The following is a 19,771-nucleotide window of genomic DNA, read 5'->3' on the forward strand; positions in this document are numbered from 1 at the left end:
CCTCAGTTCAAAGTCTGCAGCTGGAGTCTTGCCTGGCGGGAAAGTGGATGCTCAAAGGGGAAGGGAAGAGTGTTACATTTCCTTCTGCTTATAAATATGGTTCTGGGATTCTGCTTGGAAGAAAAGCAGCTCCAAAGGGGATTTCAGGGGGGACCCAAATTCAGATCTTCAGTCTGCTCTGGGAGCTCCTGTCTCTCGGCCTGACCTACCTCACAGGGTGGTTGTGAGGGTCAAAACTAAGGCAAGGAGACTGATGGTGTGAGCTGTTCTGGAAGAGAAAGGGGGCATCAGTATCAAAATGGAATATAATGTTAGGGCGGGAACGTTCCCCTTTAGCTATGACTATGGCTTTGGAGTCCTGTTCCAGAGCAAAATGCAGCTGGAAAGGGAATTATTGGGGGAACTGCCTGTTCACCCCTATGAATTGCAGAAGGATGGTGCCTGAGACACACTAAGGAAGTCCCAAATGCACAGTTAAAAATCTTCAGAGAGTCTTGAAAGGTTTTATCAAACTCCTAAGCCGGAGGGACCACCAATTCCTGAATCACAATCCATGGGAAGGTGACCAGTCTGGTGCTGAGTCCAGTTGGGTTGGGTTAACGGATCCTTGGGGAATAGCTGGATGCCAACAACAGATTAGGATATATACGGTAGAATCATAGGGAAGGGCCAATCATAGAGCTCAGCAGAGTGTTGTAAACTTTATCTTTCTCATTCTAAGCAGGCAGCTGCTCAATTAGAATTTAATAAGAGGTTGAGGGATTGCATTTCTTCAGCACTGTCCTGGCATTGTTGGTTAGCCTAAAACCAGCCTCCTGGTTCCAAGCGATGAAGCTGGATCATGAATATGGAAATTACTTATTGGATCCCATCTCAGTAAATCATTTTTTTTGGGGGGGGGGGAGGGGGAGAGAGCCTCGAAAGCTCCTACAAATATCAAACACAGCCTTGGCAGATAAGAGTGTCCCTTGCTATCTGAGACCTTTATTTGCAACAAGGGTGTTTCATAGGATGTTTCCCCACCATGCGGTCCAGCTTTAAGGGGATAAGCAGACTCTGGAGCAATAATGATGAATGGGGAATAAAGATCTTTTAAAGACTGAAAGGTACTTAATGAACAGAGGAAGTTTCTATATTAGATCACAGATTATTCAGGCCTCTCAGCTGCCTCAAGGACTTTTCATCAGACTACTGTGCCTGGAAGCCTATTTTCGTAACCTGAAGTGACACAGACAATCACTGTTTACCCATTGAGGAATTTGCATGGAAGAGTTCCCGAAGTAGTCTGGATGCCCGCCCTGGGGTGGGTGGGTGGGTGGAAGGATCCGGGCTGTTGGCGAGAAATTTGGGGGCAGAGGGGGGCAGCAGTCTGACTCTTCCTGCTGGGGCTGTGTTTTCCTTGCAAGAGACATTCCAAGGAGGCTTGTCGCTGCTTGCGACTCTGAACTTCCTTGGTGGTTTCCCATCCCAGTGCTGAACCCTGCTTAGCTTCAGAAAACGACAGCTTCAGAAGGTGGTCTGGATGGGATCCTATTCCTGCTGAGCTCCTCCTCCTCCTCCTCCTCTATTCCTGCTGAGCTCCCTCCCAGGCTCCCCCCCCAGATCCCCAATAATTTCTCAATCCAGGGCTGGCAAAGTGGCTTTTATAAATGACTTTTACAAAGAACCATTCCCCCCCAGACTAAAATATGACTGCTGCACAAAGACTACAGAAGCAGCAGAGGCTATATAATGTGTTGGATTTGCAGTAGACCTAACACCAGGAAAGAGAGGTGTGTTCGTAGTGTGGTGAGATACTAGGGATGTAGCCTGGGAGCCAAGGGGCAGCAGCCCCAAAAAGTTTGGGAAGCCCTGCTCTAAAGGCTGTAGGTACATTCCCCCAATAAGGCTGTTGCTGGGTGCATGGCTTGCTTCCTCTCTCCCTGCACATCCTGAACTCAGTCTGAAAAGTTCCAAGTAGGGGACTCCAGGGTCTTACCTGTCAGCTGATGTGCGGAAATGAGGACCTGATGAGGTGTGAATTGGCCCTGATGGGCAGTTGTTCTCCAGGGACTTGTGACCCTGCTAGCTGAACTGGGACTGTCTGGGGCAAGAGTAGTCAAACTGCGGCCCTCCAGATGTCCATGGACTACAATTCCCAGGGGCTGGCAGGGGCTTCTGGGAATTGTAGTCCGTGGGACATCTAGAGGGCCGCAGTTTGACTACCCTTGGTCTGGGGTTTGAACCTGAAGGCAGTGGTGTGCAAGGGATAAGTTCTGCTGAACCATGGCCCCTTCTGTGGAAAGTTGGACTTATTTTCACATTTTACCCACAGTACCAATTGAGCCCCAATTTCCTGTTTTTTCGTCTCGGTGCTTCCCCCTACCTAGTGAGCTATTGGAGAGGTGACTTAGCTCCTAGCAGCAGAACCCAAACCAGGGACTTCTGACATGTAGCTAGGCTCAGACTCTTATCCATGGCACCACAAGAATGCTAGCTGTTCTTGTGGTGGATTGATTGCGATCAATTGACTTGGTTACTCCTGTGCGGACTGTTTTGAGGACGATTTAATGTAGTATCGTCTGTCGCAGCGTGTATGTTTATCCTTCTCTTGGCTGGGGGAGGTTTCATAACAATGTGGCCATTGAATGCTACACTGTTGTGAGAGGCATTGTCTGTTGTGCTGACGCCAGATGCAAAGTGGTGGGCTTTTCTGTAGTGCAACCAGCTGTCCTGAGCGAACTTCAGCAGGGTAAGTGGCTTGCCTGCTTACCAGACTATTGGAGCACAAACTCACCCTCACTCTTTGGTTGGAAAAAGCCACCCTAGAGCTGGCTGGGGGAGAGCCTGCTATTGTGCAGCTAATTTCGCACACCTATTAATACGCTGGCTCCCTCCGCAGATTTATTTAGAAAAATGTCAAGTACTGACCCTGTAGGGCGCTACGCTGAGACAGCTCACAGGGTAAAAACAGCATTGTTGTAGGACTGCATTAAAAGTAAAACCGAAACAAGTGTTACAATTAAAACACAAAACACTCAGCTATACAAAACATTGGGTTGGATTCCCACCTAAAATTCCTGCAGCGGTTCAGGGACTGTTTTGGGCTGCGTGGGGAGGAAGGAAACAGAGGAGTCTTACTTCTTGGAAAATTTAAGAGGGAGCCAATCCAGTGTATTTTGGAGGAATCTAATATGATCCCAAGAGAGCCAGCTTGGTGTAGTGGATAGGAGTGCAGACTTCCAATCTGGCAAGCCAGGTTTGATTCCCTGATCCCCAAATGCAGTGATCGTGGGCTAATCACAGTCCTGATAGTGCTGTTCTAACCAAGCTGTAATATCAGAGCTCTCTCAGCCTCACCTACCTCACAGGGTGTCTGTTGCAGGGAGAGGAAAACGAAGGCGGTTGTAAAAGAAAAGCAGCATATAAGAATCAACTCTTCTTCATATGCTTGCCCAACACTGAAAGAATGAATAAAAACATTGTCCAGCACTGAGCCTAAGTCACAGGCCCCATAGCTGTTGCCTTCATCCATTTGGGCACTTTTGCATTGCTTATGCACTCAGCTGAAGCTGCCCGTCCACAACAGCACTGTCCATTGGAAGGGCCATGGCTCAGTGGAAGAGCATTTGCTTGGCGGGTAGAAGGTCCCAGGTTCATTCCATCTCATCGCCACTTCAAAAGGGCAAGGTTGTTGGTGATGTCGAAGATCGCTGCCTTCTGGAGACCCACTGCAGGAAGAATAGACGATGCTGACCTTGAAGGACCTTGGCTCAGTGGTAGAGCCTCTGCTTGGCATGCTGAAGATTCCAGCATCTCCAGCTTAAAGAACCATGGAGTAGCTGGTGTCAAAGACTGACACCCTGGAAAGCCCCCACCTGTCAGAATAGGCAATACTGACCTGGGTGGACAAATGACCTGATTCAGTATCAGGTAGCCTTGTAGATCCATTTTGACTGGCACAGCTCTCTCTCTCTAGGGGCTCGGGTCACCATAGAGGTCTTTCACATCGCACCACCCATTAGCTGATGCTTTTTACTGGAAATGCTGGGAGCTGAACCAGGGACCCGAGCCACACCCCCAACAGCTAATGAATGAATGAAGCTGTCATGCTGAAACAGTTCATTGGTCTAACAAGGTCAATATTGTGTACTCTGACTGACACGGCTCTCTGGGATCTCAAAATTCCTCAGGGCCTGCAAAAGGGAGCTCCTCCACCAGGCATTTGCCTGAGACCGTCAACAGGTCCCCCCTCAGACATCCCTCCATGGCTTGAACCAGTCTCCCCTCTTTGGGGGCCTTGGCTGGGTTCCGTTCCTGTTGTATTGTTTATGATCACTGAAACTGCGTTATTGAGTTGTTGTTGTTGTTGTATTTGTTTATGTTATGTATTAATTCGTTCCATGTTGTATGTAAACCGCCCTGAGCCATATGGAAGGGCGGTATACAAATCAAATAAATAAATAAATCCTACATATCACATCACATCATGCTTTAGGCTGATCCTGCAGCTTATTCTGTGATCTTCCGTCCTTTTAGCAGGAGCGGCCAGGGATCGAACCTGGGACTTCTCTGTAGAAAACAGATTCTCTTCCACAGAGCTATGATTCCTCCCCTAACTTGCGTCTATTACTCAAGAAATTGACGCTCAGCTTTCTCAAAAACGTCAGGGGGAGGGAGGGCCGGAGCGTAGAAGCCAATGGACCTTCCACTGGAAGATCCTTTTTTGGAGAGTCGGACCTGACAGGAAATGAGGCTCCTGTTTGAAGAAGAGATTTTATGGAAATGACTCACTTCACTTTTTGCAGTCGTGCTCCGCCGTCTGTCGTCCCTCCCCTCCGTGCCGCCACTGCCATGTTTGTGTTCACAAGATGATTTAGAAAGTCATTGCATGAGTCGGGAGTCTTGTGTTATAATTCCTGCTTGGGTATAAGTCCTGCTTGAGAAACCGGCCCTGAACGTGCCTTCTGTGAATGCCGCCTGGGTTTCTCTTTCTTTCAAGGGCCAAATTGCTCAGACCTTCCTTAACTCCCTCAGCCCTGCAAAGAGTTTTGACAGAGAGGTTCAGATGGAGAAGAGCAGTGTTACCGCCTCTCTTGCTCTCTCTCTCTCTCTCTCTCTCTGGCATTTGTTCTATTCATAGAGCAAGGCTGGCTGCTTTTATTTTGTTTTCTCAACGTCAAATCCACAAGACAGGTTGTTGACTCTCATAATTATGGTCCTAGTAACAGAAGCTCTTGCAGGATTCTATGTAAGGTTTTGGGGCAAAGATGTGAGTCAGCAGATGCCACGAATGAAGGCATTGTGAATGTGTTGGCATCTCTTTTGACGCTTGAGAGAGCGTCCTTTTATTTATGTATTGAAATGGCTGTCTTTCTTTCAACATGGCCAAGGCTCCTCACAGTCAAGAAATGCAGTCCAGCAATATCCCCTCCCCATTATAAATGTCAGCTTTCCTATAACCTTGGCCTTAAATAGTAGCCGCTGTATTCAAACATATTAAAATATAATTGGCTAATGGTAATAGAAACACAGGAATATGAGGCGTGTTTACCTGCATTAATGGAGAAATCAAAGATGAGACATACTGAAAGATATTTTGAAAGGCTGGGTCACCCAGGTCTCAGGAGGATTGTCTGAAATGCATGGTTTCGTGTGAAATCAAATACCGGCAAGTAGCAATTATATCAAAATGTGGGGAAAGGTCGAGCAGCAAGGAAGCGGAGAAAATGTATGGTGCCGGGTAGGGGAGGCTGTCCCCCCTCCCCAAATTAATATTTATCAGATCTTAAGGGGGAAAATGTTTTAAAGATTATGCTATGTGGTTCCATACGGGTGGACGTGCTTCTACGAGTACAATATTCCTATAGATGTATTCTAGAGATGAAATGCTTCAGGTGCGGATTCATGCCACTCGTTTTGGATGTGCCTCGTTTATATAAAAATATGGGATTCGAATTTGAAGTTGACTGGTTATGAAATCCCTTTAAATCCAACGGTGATCTTGCAGGTCAGCTCTTGATTACGTTTGCCTGGAGACCTCCTCCTCTGTGGCTCCGGGGAGGGTAGTCATTGTCCCTGCTTATTTTGTAACCCCCTGCTCCTTGGGATGCCATGGGACTTGAAGGTCTCTGCTTGGCAGGAGATACGGAGGTGCAGTTCTTTCAACAGACCGAGTATCCCCCACATTCCAATAAACCACCAGGATGCTGGCAGAAGTGCTCACCTTTGCATGCCCCCCAAAGGTCTTGGATGTTTCCCCAAATTGCCAGTTCTGGGTTGGGAAATACCTGGAGACGTTAGGGGTGGAGCTACGAATAGGCAAGATGTGCAGTGGGGAAGGGCCTCTATGGAGTATAATGCTCTGGAGTCCACCCTCCTAAGCAGTCATTTTCTCTAGGAGAACTGATCTCTATTGCAGGGAAATGAGCTGTAATACAGAATCCCCAGGTCCCACCTGGAGACTGGCATCCCTACTGCTTGAAGACACAGCATGGGTCACTTTCTGTCTTCCTGTCAAAAGGGCAGTATTCAGGGAAGAAAAGGGAGTCAGGAAATGGGTGTGTGAATGGAAAACTCTGTTTACAGTTCCACCTGGTTACAAAATCCAATCCTGTTATTGTTGGGAAACTCATTTAATATGAGGGAAAACAGAGCTTTCCTATAGAAACTGGGTAGGGGCAGCATCTCTGCCTGGCATCAGGTGGCATGACTCATTTTCTTGGGGGGGTATCGAGATTTCATTGCTTTGCATTCCTTTCCTACAAGGCACCTCTGCACCTGACACACCTTGGTCCTTTTGTGTGGTATTTCAAGATAACGCCAGGTGAGAGAGTTCAGTCAGGTCCTTTGGAGCTGCAGGAAGTCCTTTCAGCTGCTTCAGTGGATGTATTTAAAAAACAACAATAAAATATATTCTTTATCTTTAAACTAGGATTTAACTATGAACCCGTCTTTCTTCTCTGCCAGAAATAATAACAATACCTCATGTATCATTTTCGTAGCCTTTTTTGAATTTTCAGAGTGCTTCATTTGCTTTAGCACATTATACCTCTCAACAACTCTGCAAGGTGGGCCGGTGTGCTCATACCTGTGCCGCAGGTGGCCTAAGAAAATCAGTGGCTTGCCTCAAGCGCACAGAATGAACGTAGACACACTCTCCCCCAAATCCTAGTTATTCTCACTTGTTTGTTGTGACAGAGGGTCAGTAACATTGCTGTTGACAAAGCCAGTCGGCTGTGGGGAAATGAGTTCAGAAACGGGGGGGGGGGATGCTTAGGCCCCTAACGTTAACTCCATGAACCTTTTCTCTCCCACTATGGCCAGCCAACGGATCGCTACCCGTTTGAGGCCCCGCTTCCTTCTGCCTTCCGTCTCTTTCCCATGGGACATGTATTCTGCTGCCTGAGATAGTCTAGCTTTCGGATTCAGCCTTCCCCTCCGGAAGGCCTCTTTTGGTACTGCTTGGTCAGGCCGGGAAAATATTTCGCATTCTTGAGAGCCAGCTCTGCCGTACTTGGCGTTTCTCCAGCTCCGGTTTGTGTGTGTTGTGTGGCACATTGGGGAGAGGTGTTCCGTTGTCGGCTGCAAACAATGGGGTCAGTTCAGAGTTCAGGAAGAAGGGGAGCAGTGATGGTATTTATTTTATCTTTATCTCCTTATGGCCCCATCATTCCATGTGCAACAAAGATAGATGTCTGGGGGGAAACTAAGGGCATTCTGGGAAAGAGTGTCTGCCATGCAGAAGGTCCCAGGTTCGATGTCTGGCACCTACCTGGAGAGCTGCTGCCAGTCTGAATGGACAGTACTGACTTTGATGGAAGAAAGGTCTGATTCGGTAAAAGAAAGGTTCATGTGTATCTCAGGGGTTCAAGAGGTACTTATCTAACAGCACAAGGTGGTTTTTCTGATGTGGCCACATCAACAAGGTGGTTCTTAATATTTGTTAATGCGTTTGGTACTAGTTTTATCCTAAGTTTCCTCCAAAGAAGTTCAAGTGCATTGTGTCTTCACAACAGCCCTGTGAAATAGGCCAGGCAGCAAGACAATGGCTGCCCCTTGAGCACCCAATGAGTTTCATGTCAAAGAGGGCTTTAGAAATCTGTTTTTGGAGGCTGTCTTGGACATTTTAACCTAGGGTTACCAGATGTCCTCTTTTTAGAGGACGTCCATCCTCTTTTGGGGCTCTTTTTTGAAAAAAAACTGATGAAAATGTCCTATTTTTGAGTTGGAAGGTTAGGAATATTCCAAGTTAGTAGTAATTATCACAGCTTAACTAGTAGGGAATATTTAAAATAAGATTTGTCACGGTGATCACTTATTTCTCGTAGTCAGTCAGCAAATATGTCCTCTTTTTTTGTTAGGGATGCCAGCCTCCAGGATCCTCCAAAATTACAACTCATTTCCAGACTACAGAGGTCAGTTCCCCTGGAGAAAATGGATGCTTTGGGGGGGGGACCTTAGGGCATTAGACCCCCCTGAGGCCCCTGCCCTCCCCAGACTCCACCTCCAGGGGTTTCCCAACCCGGAATGGCCACCCTATCTTCCAACCCCTTCTGGTTGTGTGTGTGTGTGGGGGGGATCCTTAGTCTGAAAGCCCGCTGACCTTCCCAGAGTTGTGAATAAAACACTCTCTCCCTGACCGAACTGTAGGTCTGGTCCCCTGAGAGGAACTGCAGTCCGGGAAGCTCGAAGCAACGTAAAACTAGAAACCAGATTAAAGATGGGCAGCCTTGCGAACAAAGCCCTCTCGCGAAACGCCTGGCTGCAGAATCAAGTCCCTAATTCCCTATAATAACACTCTCTTGCAAGCGTTTTAAATGCCATCAATCTACATATTTCTCCGTATGCCGTACCAGCGTACTTCCCAACACAGTAATTTTCTGAACTAGCAAACGTGATACGTCTGGCAAGTAAGCCAGACATTTTTTTTGCTTGGCAGTCAGGTATGCTCGAGGTTCCTGTTGGGTAGAGAGAGAAAAGGAAAAAAAAAATCAGAACATTTTACCATCTGCTGCAGAGTGAGGGAAATGTCCCGCAAGGACCCTTCCCCTCCTCTGGCTCCATTACAAACATCAGTGCTGGAAAGCGGGCTGTAAATCTCGGGCCCCTGAGGCTGCCAAGGGAGGAGGAGCAAAGGGGATTCTCTGATTGACTCACAGTTCTGGCACTTCCTTTGGAGGGGGAGGGGGGTCTTGGAGCCTGCTGGGAGGAGGATGCCATTCCTCAGCAAGCAGGCAGGTTTCCCAATAAGTGGCTGGGGGTGGGGGAGAGATTAATTCCTGCCCCCCATCTGTTAGGCATTTAATACTTCACGTTAAAAAAAATGAATGCTAATATTTATGGTAATTTACTTCACATCTCCGAGTTTCAAGGAAAGCATATGATGGTAAAGATGCAATGGAAATCAGGGCCAGAGGCTTCCCAGTTCTGGTTGGGAAACACCTGGGGACTTTGGGAGTGGAGCCAGGAGTGGGCGGGATTTAGGGCACAGAAGGACCTCAGTGGAGTAGGATGCTAAGGAGTCCTCCCCCCACTCCCCAGTTCAGGGGAACTGTGCTTTTTGGCCTGGAGGTGAGCAGTAATTCCAGGGGATCCCCAGGTCCCACCTGGGGGCTAGCATCCCCATGTGCAGAGCCAGTGTGGGATCCTGGCTAGAGCATCAGAAAAGCTAATTGTGGGCCGGTCGTTCTCTGCCAGCCTAACCTACCTCACAAGTTGTTCTGAAGATGAAACGGGAAAGGGAAAACTGCCCTGAGCTGTTTGAAGGAAGAGCGGCAGGGAAATGTGTATATATGTATGTGTGTGTGTGTGTGTGTGTGTGTGTGTGTGTGTGTGTGTGTGTATATATATATATATATATATATATATATTTCCCCCCCTCCCAGCTGTTTGCCTTTGCTCCTGTTGAATGCAGTCTTCTTCGGTTTGTATTTTTTATACTGCTTGATCCTGAGTGGGCTGTGTTCTCTTGCCTTAGATGGAAAGCGTCCGGGGGGGGGGGGGTTCCTTGTTTTGATGTGAGGGGTGTGCGTGCCGGCAGCCCCTCGCCTCTCTCCCATGTTCACTGCTACGACCCTTGCCGAGTCCGTTGGTTCGAGAACAGGGCCTGTCAAATCCGCCTGCAAAAGTTACTGGTGCACGCATCTTTTTAAAAGTCATCATTGGTGGCATGAAAGGAAAGCAAGAAACTAACTTATGTAGAACCCGCTGTCTTATGTAGAGTCCCTGGAAATTTTGGGGGTGGAGGCAGGAATGGATGGGATTTGGGACAGAGAGGAATCTCAGTGGAGCGTAAAGCTATGGGGTCCCCCCTCCACAGCAGCCATTTTCTCCAGGGGAATTGTTCTCTTTAGTCTGGAGACGAGTGGTAATTCCAGAGGATCCCCAGGTCCCACCTGGGGATTGGCATCCCTTTGCTAGCTCCTTGGAGATGTTTTTAAAAAATCTGACACCAGCAGTGCCATTCAAAGCACACTTACTCCATTCTAAGCCCATTGGCTTCAGTGGGCATAGAAGGATACAATTCTCTATAGCAGGGGTAGTCAAACTGTGGCCCTCCAGATGTCCATGGACTACAATTCCCACGAGCCCCCTGCCAGCGAACGCTGGCAGGGGTCTCCTGGGAATTGTAGTCCATGGACATCTGGAGGGCCGCAGTTTGACTACCCCTGCTCTTTAGGATGGCAGTGTGAGGCTGTTCAAAAGATGAGGAAAGACTTATGAAAGATGATCACGTGTTGGTGGTTTACTTTCACTTATTAATGAAACGCAACTTCCTATTTCTTCAAGGAGGGATATACGTAAACATTGGGCCCATTTATTCCCAGTAATCACCTCTCTTCCTCCCACGATGGACTTCTTTTTCGGATGTAAAGATAAAACGTGCCTGTCATTTTAATTGGGGCAGGGGGAGTGTCGCACAGCCACCTTTAATTTGGTAGGAACAGCCCTGTCAGTGTATGTGACCTAATCGCGTATGAAATAGAGCAGGAGTGACCAAACTATGGCTCTCCAGGTGTCCATGGACTACAATTTGGCAGAGGCTCATGGGAATTGTAGTCCATGGACACCTGGAGAGCCACAGTGTGGCCACCTGTGAAATAGGGGGTGGGGGAAAATCTTTTTCTTTTTTTTCACATCCCAAAATGCATACAAGTGAGGGAGTGGAACTCTTCCCCTGACGCATACATTTTCACATGGTTGTTCATGCGCTCCATTTCAAGCATTTTTCTCCCCTCTGGGAGAACAGTTCATGGAGCAAGGAAGAACCGGAAGGAAATAGGAGGGAGAGCTTAGCTCTCCCTTCCTCCCTGCACAATTGTCAAAGCTAAAATTAAACCCCGTCCACCCACCACTTTATAAACGAGTAGTGGGCCTTGTAGTGAAACAAGCATGGCTGCCCCGTGACATCTACTTTAGCTGTTGACTTTCAGGAGTTGTATCTTGGGGACATTCCCAGATCTTGGCTTACAGATGAAGGGTCAGGTCATGCTGCGTAGCACCTGAGGTCAGCTTCTGTGGGCACAGCAGGTGCACCTAGCTACCAGAATGCCCTCCATCTTGGGGCTTGTGTGGCACCTGCCTGTCTGCCCTTGAAGTGCCAGGCCAACACATTTCCCTTTACCTGGGCCCTTTACCACTGCAAAGTCTAATTTTTCTCTTAGCTGTCGGTCTCTAGCATGAGGGATGTTTCATGGAGCTCACTTTATTTATTCACTTTCACTTCTTTATTAACTTCACTCCCCGTAGGTATCCAAGGCAGCCTCTGTTCTCTTTTTTATCCTGTCACTAACCCTGTGAGGCAGGTTAGATGGAGAAAGAGAGGATCAAGCTCATCATGCAGCCATAGGCCCTTACAAAGTGCAAAAAGACAAGCATAAGCAATAGAAACAGGTCACTAGATAATACCACATCCACTGCTATGCATACAACAGAACATCACAGGCCATCAGAATCAGCCATAGCCTTTGCTAGCAGCTCGACCAAACAGTACAACCCTATTGGAAACATAGGGATCGTTATCAGACCATAGAAGAATCACCTTCTCGGGATCTGGAATGCCAGGGGCCGTGGGGGATAATCTTTTGGTTAGGTATGACTTAAAGCACTAGAATTTCCAGCTGTGTTCCAGGTTGCCTTTGATTCAGTGGGCTGCCAGCTGCTGACACCCCCTTTCTGAAGGCTTCCACGTAACATTTGAATCCCTTCAGAGCAGCCGCCTTGCTCAGCGGCCAGTGACCGCTGCCGTCTGTCTCTCCTTCCCTCCTAACCGTCTCTCTGTCTTGGCTTTTTGCAGAACGTGTTGGCCAAGGCCCTCTACGACAATGTGGCCGAGACCCCGGACGAGCTCTCGTTCCGCAAAGGAGACATCATGACAGTGCTGGAGCGCAACACGCAGGGCCTCGAGGGCTGGTGGCTCTGCTCGCTGCATGGACGGCAAGGCATCGTCCCCGGCAACCGCCTCAAGATCCTGGTGGGGATGTATGACAAGAAGCAACTGCCCGGGACTGTCCAGGGTGCACCTCAGCCTTCGCCACAGCAGCAGCCTCCGCCACCAACCGTGGCGCAGACCTCTCTGGCCTACCCACTTCAAGGGGGGTATCTCCCCCTGTCTCCTGCATCTCAGTACACACCTATGCACCCCTCCTACCTGCCCCAAGAGGACAATGTCTATCTAGTGCCAGCACCAAACAAGACCCAGGGGGGCCTGCACCAGGGCACGGTGCCCACCGGCCCATTCCAGACCCCTCCAGGGAAACAACTGCCCGTTTACCCAAAGCAGAGCCAGCCTCAAGGCCAGGAAGTGTACCAGGTGCCGGCCAGACCTGCCAGCCCACCCCAGGAAGTTTACCAAGTCCCCCCAGCCCCTGCTGGCCTGGGGCAGGATGTCTACCAAGTGCCCCCTTCTCTGGACGGTCGGGTTTGGGACGCACCCAAGCCCCAAGGGAAGGTAATTTTGCTGAATGCTACTGGTCCTTCTTGACTTAACAAGGAGCTCTGGGGTTGTGTCTTGTACGGTTGACAAGGAGTCAGTTGAACGTGAGAGGTGCTGATAGGGAGAGGTTCATAGTTAGCAGCTTGCTTGCTCTTCAGTCGAAGCTGGGCATATAGATGGCAGCGAGGCTGTGGCAAGCATCATTTGCTGATGTTTTGCTGTTCAGGTTGCTTTGACAGGCAAAGAGCATTTGAAAAGCTGGCCCCTCTAGGTGGGAGATGTTGGTGATTTTCCAATGAAGAGAGGGCGGAAGAGGAAGAAGTAAACTGTAACCCCCGTTCCTCCTCCTGTTGTCTGGCTTTGTTTCATGATGGGTGTATCAGAAGTGTATCAGAGCACGGTGAGGCAGTCAAATAAGATAGAGATTCTCTGGTCTGTGTGGCATCTGTTAATTATGGGAACTAGCTGCCAAAGTCCTTTTCGACATCTAGGATGCACTCGGAGTGTCCCTGTAAGGGCTCATGGGAATTGTAGTCCATGGACATCTGGAGGACCACAGGTTGAGTAGCCCTTCTCCAGCAGACAGGCCGCCATCTTGTAGCTTCAAAGGCACAAGGCTACGGACAGGCAGGGTGGTGTAGCGGTTAGCGCATTCGGCTGGTGTCTTGGAGACCTAGGTTTGAATCCCAGCCCTGCTATGGAACTCGTTGAGTAATTGAGGTCAGCCACAGCGGTGCAGCCTCACCTGCCTGTCACAGAGAGATGGAGACAGGTCTCCGTCTTAGTCTGTCTGCCGCCGCAGAAAGGAGACCTGATGCAGAGGACAGGGCGTGAGCCTTGGTGAGTCGGTGCTCTCTTCTTCAGTGACTCACTCAGGCTCATCCCCTGCCCCATATTTTGTCGGCCTTTAAGGTGCTATTGGACTCTCGCTCTTTTCTGCTGCTACCTCGCACAACGAAGGAGGAGAGAACAAAGTCAGCGGCTTTGGATCCCCATTGGGGAAAACAGCAAGGTAGAAATGAGGTGAATAAATAAGGCTCTTCTCCAGAGGCCGTGTTGTTCCTGGATGATGGGGAAGGAGCTTGGAGATGCCGGTGGCAGCTGCCCCTTCCAAGACAAACCTGCCATTTGCCTCCGGCCAGTTTGTCCACTGCGGGATTCATTGTCACATCCAATATGTGTATGTCGGTGGTGGGATTGTTTGCGCCAGCATGATTTTACCATGTGCCGGGCGTTGCAGTCGGGTGTGGTGAGCCATTTTCCTGTTGTTTCCCTGGGAAAGGAAATGGCCTTCATTAGGGCGAGAGGCATCCTCCGTAGCCCATGTCAACAGTTTCCTGGCTAGGGCAAACTCTAGCTGACCTGGATCCACTAGGCTGGGCCGTCTTTTGTAGGCATTTGGACTAAACATGCCTGCACAGCAACTTCCCTCCCTAAAGGTCTGGGCCTGACACACTACCCTCTGAGGAGTCCATGTCTGCCAGAGTCTCCCTGACCCACCCTGTTGTGTGTTTGTCCTCCATTCTTTGGCTGCAGCTGCCTGACCTTGAAGTGGATTTGGAGAGAGCACGCCTGGCAGAGCAGTCGATAATTCAGAAAGAGCTGCTGCAGGCTGGCACAGGGCCAGGGCTGATCTGCCAGGTTCCTGCTTCCTGGTCACTGTTGACCTGGTTGCTTTTTTCTGCCTTTGGCACGTAAGCCAAAGGGCATCTAGAGGTGCAGGAGGGAGAAGCAAGTGGCAGTTCCGCCAGGAGACCCTGAAAATACTGAAAGTTTTGGAAGCAAAGGGAGGCCTGGATTCCCGGCCGAGGAAAAGTATTGCGTCTTAATGATCTCTTCTTGTTACTTACTCAAGGGAAATAATTCAAGTGGGTAGCCGTGCTGGCCTGAAGCAGCACAATGAAACAAAATCAGAGTCCAGTGGCACGTTTAAGACCAACAAAGATTTATTCAAGGTGTGAGCTTTTGAGTGCAAGCACTCTTCCTCAGTCTAGGGGAAATGAGCAGCATGCCTCTCCTTTTAAGACTGGACATGTGGGGCTGTGCCTCAGTGTAGCACTGGCTTGGCATGCTGAAAGGCCCAGGTTCGGTTCCCAGCATCTCCAGTGAAGTGGATCAGGTAGTAGAATAGCCTATGCCTGAAGCCTCTTGAGAGTCGCTGCCAGTCAGATTCCAGTGGGTAGCCACATTGGTCTGAATCTTATACCCAAAATTAAACTTTTTTGGTCTTAAAGGTACTCCTGGACTCAAACTTGGCTCATGTGACACAGACATTGCAATGTGCTGCTGTGATCTTGTTGTTGGAATCTGGCACACTGTAATGGCTCTGGTGCTATAGAATGTATTTCTTTTATTTATTATATATTTATACTAGATTTCAAGCCCATTTTATACTGTCATAAAATGGGCGCTAGACAGCTCCCCCCGAGAACGGCGAACGGCGTTCTCTCAGCTTCCGGAGCGCCCTCGCTGAGAGAAGGCGGCCAGGCCCACCCGCCCCCCAAGGCTCTCCCAAGCCTTCTCTCCGCCGGCTGAGAGAAGGCGGCCAGGCCCACCCGCCCAGGCCCACCCGCCCCCGAGGCTGTCCGAAGCCTTCTCCCGGCCGGCGGGAGCTCCTGAATACAGACAAGAAGAAAGACCTCATTTTTTATACACCACTTTTGACCACCCAAAGGAGTCCCAAAGTAGCTTACAAACTCCTTTCCGTCCAATCTCCAGCAGTACAGGATTTGCTTTGTGGAGACAATTATATCCAGCTGTTATCCCCACTGGGGACCCAAAGCATGTTGCCTCAGTCTCCCTTTCTCGGTTTAATCCTCACGACAACCACCCTGTGAAATAGGTTGGGCCGAGAGGGAGAGCAGAACGGTTTTCCAAATTCTAGTTCAACACTCTAACCGCTGCTGCACACAGAGGAGCAGAACCGGTAGTAATGAGTTTAAACCAGGGGTAGTCAACCTGTGGTCCTCCAGATGTCCATGGACTACAATTCCCATGAGCCCCTGCCAGCAAGCGCTGGCAGGGGCTCATGGGAATTGTAGTCCATGGACATCTGGAGGACCACAGGTTGACGCCTCCAAACTACCTGTAGAATGGTACCAGTTAGATGTCCTGAAAAACATTTCATAGTCAGAGTAGTTCAGCTGTGGAATCAACTGCTTAAGGAGGTGGTGAGTTCCCCCTTACTGATATTCTTCAAGCCGCAACTGGACAGAAATTTATGGATGCTTTGGGCTGATCCTGCATTGAGAAGGGGGGAGGACTAGGTAGCTTATAAAGCCCCTTCCAACTCTATGATTCTGTGACTTTGGGGCTCAAAAGAAGGAGGCTGTTCCCAGAGATACCCACTGTGAAGCAGTGTTGGCATGTTTTGCTGAACGCCCAAAGGAAGCCTGACCCACTGGCCTCTAGCTTGCTTTCTCCTCTGTTGCCAGAAAGCGTCCGAGGAATCTCTCTGAGAGAGGCATCTCTTGGGCTTGCCCATATCCTGTAAAATGGGGAGAGAGAAAAGACCCGGCTCTTTCCAGCAGCTGCTAGAGATCTCTGGCGCTGGCCTGGGATTATTTTGGGCATGCCAGGACAACTTGATTTTTTTTTTTTTAATTTAAAGGGGGAGTGGACAAAGTTGTTTAGCAGGAAAGAAATATATTGGCTTTTGTCTGCATTGCTAGTTTTACTAGCAAGTGTCTTTGTTTTGTAAGCCCCTGGAACCAGGTTGACCTTGCAGCACAGTTTAAGGTGCTTCGTGGGGAGCCTGCCTGTCTACAGGAGCCTGTACCAATGCAGGCACCCGTGCAGAGGGCACCTGGCCCCGGGCAAAACTTTCAAGGCTGTGATTCTGTGCTCATTCTGCATTTCGACGGCCCATTTGTGTACCACGAGCTGGGCCTTTTCTCTGCAGGGGCTCAGCAGCCAGGAAGGCTGCTCCATCTCTCCCCTTCCTCCCCTCGGGGAGGGGCCGTCCACAAGGGAAGGAGCGCTGATTGTGCTTCAGTCTCTAAGCCCCTCATTTATTCGGATCCAGAAATAGAAGATGATGTCATCGCCAGCCCTCCTTGGAGATGCAGCGCCTGCTACAAGGTGCCCCGGGTTGCTTCCAGCCGATCGCTCCCTGCTTGTGAGCGAGCAGCGCCCTCCACTGCATCGAGGGGTAACTGCAGCCATAGGCCTGGAAAAGGGGAATTTTTAAAGAAAGGAATGTTGTCTCCATGATATATTCCCAGTCTCTGTCGCTCTGGACTTGGGAAGGCAGGTCAGTGACAGTCGGACATCAATAAGCGATCAAGGGGAGTCCAGGGGTCTAGACGGTCTTTGGAGTAGGTGTTATGGATCATGCAGTGTAAAGTTTACAAGACCACAACAAAGAAAAGCTAAGCAGCAAGAGGATTTATTTAGGATACATGTTTGCAAGCATGGAGAGAAAGCTAATTGGTGCATTCTCTGAAGTCTGCATCAGTGCAGCTCATTTTTAAGACCTTGATACGTCATCATGAGGTATCCTGACGCTCACTCCCTCACTGTCCCTTTGACCAATCAGGTCGACGACGAAGGGCGTACAATCTGACCTATCACGGATGGCTATGTATCTTCTTACAATTTTCTCTCTCTTTGTTTCAAAGAATACATTTCTTTATATGGAGAGATGCTACATTCAGCAGCTATCTGCTTTTGACAAATTGAAGGTTACTTTGAGAGACAAAGAAATAACTATACACATAGTGCCACAGCAGCCAACAATGAACTCAAGATACATTCTGCCTGACCTAAAAATAAACCATAGACAGACTGTGGCTAAAGTGTGTGTATGACTAATTGTGTTCCACAAATCAATATAATCTATATCAGGTGTAGTCATCCTGTGGTCCTCCAGAAATCCATGGACTACAATTACCATGAGCCCCTGCCAGCATTTTCTGGCAGGGGCTCATGGGAATTGTAGTCCATGGACATCTGGAGGACCACAGGTTGACTACCCCTGATCTATATCACAGGGAAACCAGCCCCGCCTGAATGATCTTGGTCCCGGTGTCCTCCTTCAACCTGATCTATTTCATAGGGCCAGTACCCATTCATCCATTCATTACGATTTGGGTGACCTTTCACATGTAGGTAGAGATTGCACCGTGCTTGCTTACTTGGCCTTGAATGGGGTCCTTGAATTGGGTGGCATGGAAATGTTTTAAATAAATAAAGGCATTCCCACCTGTTTGCCTTGCAAATGTGATCTCCTTCTTTGGCACAGGTGGTCGTCCCCACGCGTGTAGGGCAGGTCTACGTCTACGACTCCCCTAAAGGAGAACAGGATGAGTACGGCTTTCCCCGCCACCTCCAAGAAATCTATGACGTGCCGCCGACACGGGGCCTGCTGGCAAACCAGGGCAGCCAAGAGGTGAGTGGTACCCCATCCCCAGGGGGCGCCCAGAGGCAGAGAAAAGGAATGCCGTGTTGGCAGAGCAGCATTGTCACTTTGGAGGGTGGCAGAAGGGGGGTGACCCTGAACCCATGTTGCTAGGCTAAGAAAGAATGTTGAGTTCTGAATTCTCCTCCATATCTAAAAACAAAAAAAACCCTGCAACTCCCTTCCTGGAAGAAAAATGACATATGGGAGGGTCTCGCTTGTCCAGTTTTTTTCCTGTCTGTTTACGCAGAGGAGTTCTCCCCCACCCCACCCCATATATTTAGTTATGAATAAAATTAATATTCAATTAAAACTTCCAAGCACTTTATTGATGTTGTGGTTAGGAGTGCCGAATTCTTATCTGGGCAGCCGAGTTTGATTCCCCGCTCCTCTTCCACATGCAGCCAGCTGGGTGACCTTGGGCTCGCCACAGCACTGATAGAGCTGTTCTGACGGAGAAGTAATATCAGGGCTTTCTCAGTCTCACCCACCTCACAGGGAAGGCGGATGTTAGCCGTCTTGAGACTTCTTTGGGTAGAGAAAAGAACCAACTTTTCTAAGACAGAAATGAAGATTCTAACCAACATCTAAAAGTGGCAAGACAGGTTAAAAAGTGCCCGCCCCCCTTTTTTTTTTGCCATGCTGATTCTCACCTGTCTAGCCCACACCACTTGGAACAGGGCCTTTGTTACAGAGCTAGTGTTCAGTAAGAACAAACACCTGTATGTCTTTCTCCTTCTTTTGCCAGGTATATGACACGCCCACCTTGGCAGCAAAAGGCCTCAACAACCGGGACCTGTCTCATTCCCAGGATATTTATGACGTGCCACCCAGTGTGGAAAAGGGCTTGCAAGTGGTAAGTGACGGGCATGGAGTTTTCATTGGCTTAGGGGGGCACTTTAGTTGGGGGAGGCAGAGAAATCTGGAGGGAGTCTGTGATTAGGATGATGGGCACAAACCTGACCACAAACCAAATTTTCACATGAAAATTCCCCAGTTTGTGCTTCCCGAACCAAGGTTCTGGAGAGTTGCCTCCCCCGAGCATTTCATGGACTTTTGTCCAGTTCGTGGATTCGGCTGGCAGCCATTTTAGGCTTACAGCAGACTAGTGTATACACCGCTGTCCACCCTAAATTGCTGCCAGTCATTTCAGCTATCGATTTTTCTCCCTCCCGCTTGGAAGCACACGTGTTTCTCTGCTGTAGTTGCACGCCAATTCCATGCACTTCTGAGCAGGGTGAAGAGAAATGGATCAGTTTGTTTCGGGAGGGTTGGATCATCTGGGTTCGAGGGGGTTTGGGTCGGAAACACCCCGAAAGCCAAACTGAAATTTTCTGGTCCATGCCCCTCCCTAACCGGGAGACCTGTAACTGTCATTCTGCAACAAAAAAGTACCGTTGGGGAAACATAAACTATACTGTAGCCCTCTGAAGATGTTATGCTGGCATTCCATTCAC

General features: G+C 49.1%; 1 protein-coding gene across 2 annotated transcripts in view; it reads left to right on the forward strand.

Annotated features, from left to right (window-relative positions):
* BCAR1 (BCAR1 scaffold protein, Cas family member) overlaps nucleotides 1-19,771 on the forward strand; it is a 42,322-nt gene that overhangs the window by 16,887 nt on the left and 5,664 nt on the right. For both annotated transcript variants that reach the window (XM_077309876.1, XM_077309877.1), the window contains exons 2-4: nucleotides 12,278-12,931; nucleotides 18,159-18,305; nucleotides 19,063-19,170. In XM_077309876.1, coding sequence (XP_077165991.1) covers nucleotides 12,278-12,931; nucleotides 18,159-18,305; nucleotides 19,063-19,170 — 909 coding nt within the window. The remainder of the gene's footprint in view (nucleotides 1-12,277; nucleotides 12,932-18,158; nucleotides 18,306-19,062; nucleotides 19,171-19,771) is intronic.

The sequence above is a fragment of the Paroedura picta genome, chromosome 14, assembly GCF_049243985.1.
Source record: "Paroedura picta isolate Pp20150507F chromosome 14, Ppicta_v3.0, whole genome shotgun sequence".
NCBI classification, from domain to species: Eukaryota; Metazoa; Chordata; class Lepidosauria; order Squamata; family Gekkonidae; genus Paroedura; species Paroedura picta.